Source organism: Leptidea sinapis, chromosome 31 (assembly GCF_905404315.1).
Source record: "Leptidea sinapis chromosome 31, ilLepSina1.1, whole genome shotgun sequence".
Lineage (NCBI taxonomy): Eukaryota > Metazoa > Arthropoda > Insecta > Lepidoptera > Pieridae > Leptidea > Leptidea sinapis.
Window position 1 is genome coordinate 3,988,574 of NC_066295.1, and position 12,128 is coordinate 4,000,701.

The window sequence follows — 12,128 nt, forward strand, 5'->3', positions numbered from 1 at the left end:
ACAGTCATTTCTATCGCTATAAAATAATCACAATCTAGTCCCAGGCTGTCCGATCATTTAGATATTCAGCAGTGGAGTAATAGGATTTACGACAGAGCCTTTTTTTTTTATAAAAAATTTAAATTTATTTATAGATAATGCCTGAACAGTGGCTGGGACTTTATTGTAGAAGTGTATACATTTACCCTTAAAGCTATTATGTATCTTATGAAGCCTACTAGAATTAGTTACAAGCAATCCCGTATTTCTAGTGTTATAATAATGAAAATCACTATTAAGAGCAAAAAGGTGACAATTTTTGTGAACATATATTAAATTTTCATAAATGTACTGACAATGAACAGTCATAATATTTATTTCTTTAAATTTTTCTTTGAGAGAATGTCTATAACCAAGCTGATATATAGCACGAACAGCTCTTTTTTGCAGTGCAAACACTATATCAATGTCAGCAGCATGACCCCATAGTAATATACCGTACGTCATGATGCTGTGAAAATAACTAAAGTACATTAATCTAGCGGTCGCAACATTCGTGTACTCTCTAATCTTTCTAACTGCATATGCCGCAGAGATGAGTCTATCTGCTAGTTGGGTAATATGTGGACCCCACTGAAGCTTTTTATCTAACGTGATACCCAAGAAGACCGTAGTGTCCACAAGTTCCAATCTCTGGTAATTTATAAGTACGTTGGTTTGTACCTCCGCTGTGTTTGGTGTAATGAACCGTAAACACTTTGTTTTTTTACTGTTTAAGTGCAGATTATCCGTCTCAAACCAACGCACTATCTTTGAGAGTGCATTGCTTACCTCGTCATCAATATCCGCACGTCGCTTCACTTTAAAAATAAGTGAAATATCATCAGCCAACAATACAATCTCATGGCTATCATCTCACAAACGATAGATCGTTAATATATATAAGAAACAAGAAAGGACCGAGAATAGAACCCTGTGGAACACCTATTAACTATACCACAGGTTTACCCGAAGACCGTTTGCCATTTACATCGACTATCTGAACTCTTTCGCTTAAATATGATTTTAACAGATTTAGGGCTCTATTTTTCACTCCATAATGTTTTAGTTTTAGGAGTAAAGTTTCATGGTGGACGCAGTCAAATGCTTTTGACAAATCACAAAAAATGCCCAATGCCTCCTGTGACTCTTCCCAGGCGTCAAAGATGTGCTCAATGAGTCTAGTACCCGCATTAATTGTTGATAAGCCCCTAGTGAAACCAGACTGATTTTTGTTCATTAATTTACAAAAATGCATTTGTAGCTGTTGAAACAAAAGCTTTTCAAAAATTTTACTAAAAACAGGCAGCACTGAAATAGGTCTGAAATTAGCAGGGTCAAAAGAACTGCCCTATAAACCGAGGCATTAATTGGAAAATGAACCCAGCTGCGGACACTGCGGTGGCGTCTGGGAAACACACGTACGTAGTGTCAAACTCCACCTTAAACGCTGTCATAGGTGAAACTTTATTTACCTATGAAGAAATGTATACTTTACTCACGCAAATCGAGTGCGTGCTTAATTCACGTCCTTTTACTGTTTTAAGTTCCGATCCATTAGGTACATTTCATTCTGCACCAGACATAAAAACTAATATTAATTTGTCACAGCGTAAACAGTTATTAGACAACTTGCTCCAAAGTTATAGGAATCGGTGGCGGAATGAGTATCTCCATGAGCTACAAATGCGATCAAAATGGAACACTGTTACGAACCCGGTGAATAAGGGTAGAATTGTTATAATTAAAGTGGATAATTGTCCACCACTTAGTTGGCCGCTCGCCATAGTTGAAGACGTCCAGCCAGGTTCGGATGGAGTCATTAGAGTTGCGAGTGTACGTACAAAAAATGTTTTTTACCAACGACGAGCAGCAAAGCTTTGTCCTTTGCCCACTCAATAAAATTACTGTTCTTTATACGTTCATCACTTGGACGAATCCGCATTATAGGTTAAGTTATGTCTTGTTTTATTTTTAATTTTATTCATTACTTCAATATAAGCGCGCGTGATGCATCTTTTTATTTTATTTTTTTTGTTAATTTTTTGTATCGTTAACATTTTTTGTTTTTCTTTTTCGCGTTTCACATTTCCTTCCCTTTTACATCCTTTCCTTTAGGGTACACCCTAAGGCTGGGGGATGGTTGCGCCAATTAGCTTCATTGCGTAGAATGAAAGGGATAACTTGGATCGCGACATTATTCCCGAAGCGACCGTGAAGAGTATACGTCGACCCCCGCATCTCAAAAACGTGCGTTTGATGCGTGCGCGCGCCTCTACCTCATATTATAAACTTTTAATTTAATATTTTGAGCTCTTCATAATTTATATTAATTTGAAAATAAGCTGTGTCTGTGGTGTAATAAAGTAGAGGACGTCCTGGCGAGGCCTGCAGAAGATATCAAGGTTAGTCCCTGGAATTTTACTGCATTGAGCTAATTGGTATTACAAGGAGAGGAACCCCGCTACCTTTTTTTCCATACAGTCCACTCAAAATAGGCTTTTAGATTACCCATCGCGACCAGGTCCCATACTGTGGAATCTTCTGCTGGATCCTCTCTTAAAGGACTCTCTTAGAGTATAGGGGAGATTACTGCCAGGCTTTTGCTGACGACGAACAAGACTTGTCTATCACGTTCGATCATAGTGCGCTTTGTCATATTATAGAGGTAACAATTCCATATAGTCTAGTCTATTATTATCTATGTGTATATAGTGTATTAGCTATGTGTGCTACGATCTAGGACCATCATAATATTATTATTAAAATCACGTGTTCATTTTATTATACTTAACATTGAACGGAATTCACACCACGACGCCTTTTTATCATTAAATTAAATATTATTTGTTGTCAAACTCAAATGTCACTGTCAATAGTGACTTTAGCCTGAAAGATCGTTAGACAAAAATTACAAAAAATATTTTATTAATCTTTCATCTTTGCAGAAAAGCGTACATAGCTACTACTTTCCTAACTGCTTACATCCTTATTTCTATCATTCTAGACGTTTCTAAGTTCTCTTAAAGTTTTCTAACTTAAAGTTTTAACCCAGAAGTTCGAAGGTTTTAGTTGAAGGCAGGCAGATACGTACATTTTGATTTCAAATCAATTATTGTACTTAGAATGTGAGTTGAATACTGTTTTTATGATATCTTAACAAGAACCTAACTTTATGCTACAATGACCGTCAATAAGTTATATACTGAACGACGAACAGCTACATAATGAGCATAGTGGCTTAGTCTTCTTTTTGTTTGTAAGCGGTCTATGAGAGGAAATATTTAATTCTTAATTTTGTACTACTTCTGATGAAGCGGATTCCAAGAAGAATAGCAGTAATTGATTTAGACATGGTGCAAAAACATGACAGAAAAAAATTGTAGCATGACTGAGTAAAGAAAATCTAATAAAAAACCTTCACGTTTAGTGAATTAAGGTTATAAAATTCTTTAGAAACACAAATTACAAGTAGATCTCTTTAATATTTCCACAATTGGATAAACCAAAATTTGACAATCTATTTTATAATTCAATGTTTTGTAGGTATATATTCAGTTCACATTAGTCAAATAAAATTTATAAAACAAGAATTATAAAACAGTAGAGGGACTTGTTATTATTGTTAGACCCCATTCGGATTATTGAATGTTTAAAGAGAAGCAATTTTTGTCCTCTTAACATAAATACCCTCTGTCTTCTAACCAATGTTCACTATTATTATTAAATAGTCAATAATTAAAGAAGCATCTCATCATTTTAGCCGAAAGATATCCACTACTGGACAAAGGCTTCCCCCAAAAATTGCCATGTGCTCTGCCCTCATCCACCCTATACCCAAAAAAAAGGTGATGACTGATTTTCAGATTTACAAAATATATTATACATAAAATTTATTGTACTACAATTATTCTATTTGATTGCCATCTTGCAACCCTGTTGTGGATCTGTGGATGGAACAGTATGAAAGTTATGCACATATAAAATTTCAAAAACAAAATTTTATGTGGGACTCGAACCCACAACCTTTGGCGTTCCGTGCCAGTGCTCTAACCAACTGAGCTAACCGTTTGAGTGATGTATCATCATTAAATCTTGTTTGCTTTGTTCAACTCTCAGGTTGCTTCATCTACAGGATCTACTTTACAGTTGATAATCTGCTCGTCTCTTATATTTCTAAAAAATTTGTTATGTTTTTAAAGTGATAACGGCTGCGATTTAGAATCCATTGGCACGATTTTTGATAATACAAGATTATTACTATATCAGAAAAAAAAGTCAGGAATCCTATGGTGGTATTCATTCTGCGAGGAAACATCTACTTTACGAGATATGAATTTTTAAACTTTTAAATATTTCATTGATGATAACCTCTTTATGAAGTTTGACTTTTACAGTTAGTGATTGCGATGAGAAATATTATGATTTAGTATTAATATTATATTATTAATTTATGATTATTATTATTAATATTATTAATATTAATTTATGATTCTGTTCATACAAAATAAAAATAATTAACATGATCCCTGTATAAATAAATTTGAGCACATAAAATCTTTTGCCAGAAAGTAAAGGTATGATAGGTTAAGTTAGAATGTTAATACATATGGGCAACAACCAGTATTTATTGTAATGTTTCAGATAACATAAACTAGATGAGATCAAGGATTATAGGTATACCAAGCTAAAACTTATTTGAAAACCTTTTCCAGAAACTAAAGTTAGATTAGGTGAAGTTAGAACATAAATACATATGAGTGTGGCCGCAGGCCAGGCACCAACCAGTATTTATTGTAATACTTCAGATAACAGAATCTAGATGAGATTAAAGATTATAGGTATACCAAGCTAAAACTTATCTGAAAATCAAATCCTTTTCCAGAAACTAAACCCTTGAAACTTACACCTCCGCATTATATGTATTTTTCAATGCTGTATCAAAAAATGATAGTGGCGGGGTCACCCTTATCATTAGGGGTATGAAAAATGATAGATATTGGCTGATTCGATTAGGTCTGAACCTATCTGATACTCACACAAAATTTCATATAAATTGGTTTAGCCATTTTTTTATTTATTGGCGATATTATTAGCTATTGGGACATGGTCTAACACTACATGATATTGATTAAAAAAAATGGAACATTTCACATATTACACCTTTATAATTTTTTTATTTGCCATCATTGTGATTATAACTTTTTTTTATATAAAAAATTATGTCTGTGATAAAAACAAAAATATTAAATACAAGGTGTAGTTTTAGAGTTAGATAATAAAAATATATATACTAGTCAAAACAAAATAAGGGCCACCACGTTTTTACAGTATTCACATGAATTCTTGAGGTTTAAAGGTTGATCAATGATTCAATTGGATAAATTGATTGATTTTTATTGTAGACAGAATAAAATAATGATGCATTCCATTAAAATAAGAAATTTTCTCCACTTTTTCTAAACAATTAACATTTTTGCAAAATCGTGCATCAGATGGAATCTTGCGCCGATTCTCTGTGCATATGAGACCACATGGGGTCTTATGACCTCCTCGATGTAACGTTGAGCTGTTATTGTGCCTTCGTTTAGAATTACCAGCTCGGTTCTGCTTGACATAGAGATTCCTCCCCATACCATAACAATGGCGCCCCCAAATTTGTCACTTTCATGGATGCAAGCATCCGAAAATAGCTCACCTTACGCCTCCAGACCCTAATGCGATGGTTATCACTAAAAAATTTAACTTTGCAATCATCCGAAAACAATACTGTCCTCCAATCATTCATATCCCACGCCAGATGCTGCCTTGCGAATGATAATCGGTTTGCACGGTGAGCACTTGTCAATGGTATCCGCACTACGCGTCTCCTGGAGAACTGCTGGTCCTCGTGTAAACGATTTCTAATAGTTTGATCACTAACACGTGTACCGGTCGCCTGCCGCAAACGGTTTTGTAAAGAACGGGCTGTTATACAGCGTTCTCTACGCGCAGTCAAGCGCACGTAGCGGTCCTCCTGTGCTAAGTTGCTCGAACTCTGCCAGATCCCCGTCTCCTGGTTAGTCTCCCAGTCTCTTGAAAACGATTCCAAACATTCTGGATCGCTCGTCGGGAAAAACCCAGCTGCAACGCGACAGAACGCTGCGAATGGCCTTCTTGAAGCAATGTTACGGCCCTAGTTACGGTTGGCAAGTCCATATGACTTCGATTTCTCGGCATACCATACTTACAGTGTTCCTGAGAGAATCGTCAATTTGACTGAGTTGAAATCCGTCTTAAAATCGGGTAGAATCAAGTGGTTACAATAAATTATCTAAAACTACCCACTTTAAACAATTATGCAGGTGGAATGCTCAAAAAATGTGTCTAAACAAATAAGGTAACACCTCAATAAATTATCAGCTACTTGAGAATGCATAAAAAATAAATTATCGCTAGCGAGGCCAAAATAATCAAGTGGCCCTTATTTTGTTTTGACTAGTATACATAGGTAAGGAATTTTGTATAGGAAAAGGGTTATTATTGTTAAATGTTGCATGTAGGTATATATTGTTTTTTTATCAGGCTTAAATTATTTTAACTTTAGTTCTTTTAATAATAAATAATTAAAAACTAATAAAAGCTTGTTTTATGTTAAACTTGTTTTATGGTTAACTTTTATTATTTACATCATTTTTGCCGTCTGCTGCTCAATTTGACCTTCTCTAAATGTTCTTGCCAATTTTAGACAATATTTAAATTTGACATGCTTGTATTAATAAAGAGCTGTAATTTTTTTGTGACACCAAAAACTTTATCTTATCATCTATTTGATTTGATTGGAATGGATGAATACGATTTTACTTTGTCTTTTATGAAAAGTCTTGTCTAAATTGTAGCTTTGTAACTGACTGAAAAGGAGGAGGTTCTCAATCCAATTCGTATTTTTTATTTATGTACACCGATAATGCTGAGAGTTATAATCTGATTTTCGTGATTATTATTTAGCATCAAATGCTGAATGTTTGCCATTTGGTCCCATAAAATTTGACACAGTTTGGTAAAGTAGTCATTTTATGAACATTTTTTAGGAATAATTTTGATTACATGGATGATGTTATTATAGTTTGTGTACTGTTTTATTAGGAGTTTTCATTTAGTTTGGTTATATATTATTATTATTAAACCGTTTTCCGAAAAGTGGGTCTTAGGCTACTTGTCATTCAAAGCTAACAAACGTTCTTCAGGATATTTCAGTGTCTCACGAGAACATGAAAAATCTATATTGTTTATGGCACGCGGAACCTTTCGTAGCGTGATAGCTACCCATAGCTACTTAAAAAAATTACTGTTTAATGTATGACAATAAAATGCCCTTCAGTCAACGGACGATGCATCCCAGTATAGGCAGATAAATAGACAAATCTCCGAGTCATTGATCGCGAGGCCACAGAGCGTAAAAACGACTCCAAAAGATTCGCAGAGTTGTCGATTGGGCATAGCCAACTGACGAAGCTGAAGACCGGTGACGGCAGGGTCGTTTCGTCTAAACCCGAACTTTTGAGGGGGAGGTTGAGAATTTCTACGGACACGCCTGCACCTGTTACAAACAAGGCTGAAGACCCAAGAGCCAAACTAACCCGGCATTATACCGAAGATATCCGAGACGTCAGCCTGTACGAGATTAGGATGGCCCTAAAACAGCTTAAGCCTTATAAGATTTGCATACGAGGTGTCTTAAATTAGGTTATTTTATACTTTTGAGTTTTTGAAGTTGGTTTTTTAAACATAGTTTTTTATTATTATTCGACAAAACAATACAAATAGGAATTGTTTTATAGGATTCTTGATGGTATTGTCAAATTTTCAAACATCTTATACATTTTGAACCCCATTTAAGATGGTTTAATGTTGACTAAGGTTTTGTTGGTAATAGAAAGTTTAATAATAGGGGTTTAATATAAAATTGCTGTTTTAGGATTACTGGCTACTTAGGATTAATATAACATGGAGTATGAATAATGTACATCTTTGGATTGTTTGATTTTTTATTGTAAATCGACTTTTGAGCTGAGAAAAATTTTACAATCTTTTCTGAATATCAGAGTAATTTTAAGGATTTTGGAGAGGATACAGCAAAAGAACGCACTGGGCGTTTTTCGCGTGCGTCAAATCGGTTAAATAAGAATGCTTGTCTAATGGCTACACCACAAAAACTGACCTGTTATTATTATTGGGGAAAGTTGCACTTGAATTTGTAGATCTATTGTGTCCCCTGCATAATATTTGCTCGGTCGGACGCCCTAGTGGTGACTATGCTCGTTGTTATGAGATAGTTGGGCAACGTTTAGAGAAATGCTTAATTTTGACCGATGTTTTAAACATGTATAAAAACGAATGAATATTAATTTAAAATTGCACACATAAAAAACACTGCTATTTTTATAGATGACCTTATACTAGGTACAGTTTTAGGTAATGAATACAACCCTTATGTCGTCGGAAAAGGTAAAAGTTACGCGAAACTTCTAGGTGAATATAATGTAGGTTATTATCTCTGTGCGATCTGAATTGCACCTTATTGTATGGCCGCAAGAGTCCCTATTTTTTAAATTGATTTTGCGGAGCCTTCTGTACTTGTACTATTACATATTATAGAAATTTAAAGGGACAATCCTCACTTCTGGGATTGATTACACATATAAAACTGAAATCAAAATTTTATGAGTTATGCGGGACTCGAACACGCGACCTCTGGCGTTACGTGCGAGCGCTCTTTCCAACTGAGCCAAACGTTCGAGTGACGTATCGTTGATAAAATTTTGTATGCTATGTTCAACTCTCAGGTTGTGGCTTCATCTACAGGATCTACTTTACAGTTGATAACCTGCTCAACCCCAATATTTGCATATTAGTCCCGCATCATTCATAAAATTTTGTATTCAGTTTTAGGTATTTGTGTAATTAATCCCAGAAATGATTATTATCTCTTTAAAAACATAACAAATTGTCTGTTACATATTGTTTGCTTATATCCTTAGTCGGGCCATAAATACTGTTACAAATAAAAACAGTGTGCGTATGGAGCCAAATGCAATTTTTAAAACTCTCCACACGCTACGCCAAATTATGGCTTGAATCTGTAAGGAAAATAAAAGTAGAATATTCCCTTTTTGGATTTAGTTGGCTATTGCTATCAAGTTAGCAGACTTAACTAAAAGTTGAGAAAGAGGAATGTTTGTTTGTTTTATTTTTCAAAGATTATATGGGAGGCGCATTAGCATTTGTAAGTGAAATTTTATGCTGCTATTTTACGACTTTGATTTCTCTTCCATTGAGCCAACCGTTCGAGTGACGTATCGTTTGTAAATCTTGGTATGTCTTGTTAAACTCTCTGGTTGTGGCTCCATGTACAGGATCTACACAGTTGATAACCTACTCAAATGAATTAATTGCATATCAGGAAATAGATTTTCAAACTGTTGTAAAATTACTCGTCTATTTCATAATATCTAAAAATGAAACTTTTAAACTCATTCCTTTAAGGTTTGATTTGGGAACCGATTTAAACTTGATTACATAAATTTTGAATAGTAGATTCACTGGTTTTAAGTAACATAATGTTACTTAGATTACAATTATTACCGTAACCGAAGAAGCAGCACATTGACACGTAAAAAGTTAATTTCATGTGTAGATATGACAAAAACAAAGTAATTTATTTCAATGTTATTTGTTGCAGTACACAATGGATCCAAATGATGAATGGGATGCGTATGAAGCTAGCGTGGCTGCTTCTGAACCTCCACCTAACCAAAGCTCCTCCAATTCTAGTAAACCTGTAGCTACAACTGTTTATACTAATTCCAATAGATCTGATTGGAGAGCTAATAACATCTCTAATACAAATAGGTCTAATTGGAGAGCTAATAACATTTCTAATACAAACAACCAGAGATTTGATACAAATAATAAAAAAAACATCACAGTTCCATCTGATAAGGTGGGGAGGATTATAGGTAAAGGTGGTTCTAAAATTCGTGATCTAGAGTATGAAACTGATACAAAGATCCAAATTGGCCAAGCTTCAGGTTCAGACACTGTCATAACTCTGTTGGGATCTGATGATAACATCAGTAAAGTACAGGAAATGATAGGAAAATTAACAGAAGAATGGAAGCCTCCAGTAAAAAAATCATTTGATACTGCTACTAATTCTGCTAAAAATTCTACTAATAATCCTGATCCAAATTTTGACCCTAAGGAATATATGATAATAAACGAACATGGGGAGGAAGTAATGGACTGGGAAAGATTTAATGCATATTGTGATAAGGTGCAGAAAGACATTTGGGCAAATCTCCCTCCAATTGTTAAAGATTTCTATCAGGAAGACCCTGAAATTACGGCTATGACTCCGTCTCAAGTGGCTCAGTGGAGAAAAGTTAATAATGACATACAAGTTAAAAGAACATTTGACGACAAACCTGACTTAAGGCCAATTCCAAACCCAGTTCTAAAGTTTGAACATGCTTTCCGTAATTACCCTGAAATTCTGGAGCAAATATACAAACAGGGTTTCAAACAACCATCGCCAATTCAAAGTCAAGCTTGGCCTATATTGTTAAGAGGAGAAGACATGATAGGAATTGCCCAAACTGGTACCGGTAAAACATTAGCATTTCTATTACCAGCTCTCATTCACATAGATGGACAACCAACACCAAGAGAAGAACGAGCAGGTCCTACTGTTCTCATATTAGCCCCAACTAGGGAACTGGCTTTACAAATTTGGCAGGAAGTTTGTAAATATGAATACAGGGGGATAAAGTCTGTATGTTTATATGGAGGTGCAAATAGAAAAGACCAAATCAATCAAGTTAGTAAAGGTGTAGATATTGTGATAGCTACACCTGGTCGGTTCAATGATTTGGTGCTGGCACGGCACTTACATGCAATAAATTTTTCTTATATTGTGTTAGACGAAGCAGATAGAATGCTGGATATGGGTTTCGAGCCACAGATTAGGTCATCTTTATTTGACGTGAGACCTAATCGTCAATGCGTAATGACATCCGCTACTTGGCCTGAAGGTGTATGTAGTTTAGCAGAGAAATACATGTCAAATCCTATTCAAGTGAATGTGGGATCCTTAGACTTAGCTGCTGTACACACTGTGACACAAAAATTCAAGTTTGTTGAAGAAGAGGATAAAGATTCTACTTTGTTTGAATTCATTTATGATATGGATGAAAATGATAAGATAATTATATTTTGTGGCAAAAAAGCAACAGCTTCACATATTTCATCAGAACTAGCTGTGAAAGGTATTCCCTGTCAATCAATACATGGAAATCTTGATCAGAGTGATCGTGAAGCTGCTCTTGCAGATATGTTAGATGGTACAGTAAACATTTTGGTAGCTACAGATGTTGCATCTAGAGGAATAGACATTAAAGATTTAACACATGTTATTAACTTAGATTTTCCAAGGCATATTGAGGAGTATGTCCACAGGATTGGCAGAACGGGCAGAGCAGGAAAAACTGGCACTGCTCTAACATTAATTACAAGAAATGATTGGGCACATGCTGCTGAGCTGATAAAAATATTGGAAGAAGCCGAACAGGACATTCCTGATGAATTGGAAAGGATGGCACATAGATTCAAAGAAATGAAAATAAGGAGTGAAAGAGAGGGTGGGAATATGGGCAGGGGTGGCAGGGGTAGGGGCGGTAGGGGTAGGGGCAGAGGAAACAGATGGTAGTCTTGAGGCGAAGTTGTTGTTCTTTAATGATGTCTCCACTTAAGTAATATTTATCATGCTATGAAGCTGGAAATGTTAATGTCATAAGTATTAAAAACCTTAATTGATAAATTAAACATTACAAAAAGATTATTAATTTATATACCACCCTAGGTTAACTGTACCGTTTCTAAAGTTAGCTTACAAACACGAAACCACTGTCGAACTGTTGAGAGGTATCTAAACATTAAAAAAAAATAAAACTACGTTCACTTAAATATATTTAATATTTAAAGTAATGTAACAAAAATACTCTAATAATAATCTAAATAACGTCAAATACTCTACACCTTACTCGAGTAAGTCAAAAATAAGTAAATGAAAA

General features: G+C 34.9%; 1 protein-coding gene and 1 long non-coding RNA gene across 2 annotated transcripts in view; one reads left to right on the forward strand and one right to left on the reverse strand.

The window, feature by feature from the left end:
- Positions 1–461: 461 nt before the first annotated feature.
- Positions 462–12,128, reverse strand: part of LOC126974007 (uncharacterized) — a 70,060-nt gene continuing 58,393 nt past the window's right edge. Inside the window, exon 3 of the long non-coding RNA XR_007731454.1 lies at positions 462–702. This is a non-coding gene — a long non-coding RNA (uncharacterized LOC126974007). The remainder of the gene's footprint in view (positions 703–12,128) is intronic.
- LOC126973991 (probable ATP-dependent RNA helicase DDX43) lies at positions 2,957–11,891 on the forward strand. Its single transcript, XM_050821339.1, has 2 exons — positions 2,957–3,146; positions 9,740–11,891. The coding sequence occupies exon 2, from the start codon at positions 9,746–9,748 to the stop codon at positions 11,762–11,764; it is 2,019 nt and encodes a 672-aa protein (XP_050677296.1). The 5' UTR covers positions 2,957–3,146; positions 9,740–9,745; the 3' UTR covers positions 11,765–11,891.

Excerpts from the sequence above, each read along its gene's own strand:
- LOC126973991 (XM_050821339.1), top strand. The coding sequence starts at position 9,746 with ATGGATCCAAATGATGAATGGGATGCGTATGAAGCTAGCGTGGCTGCT.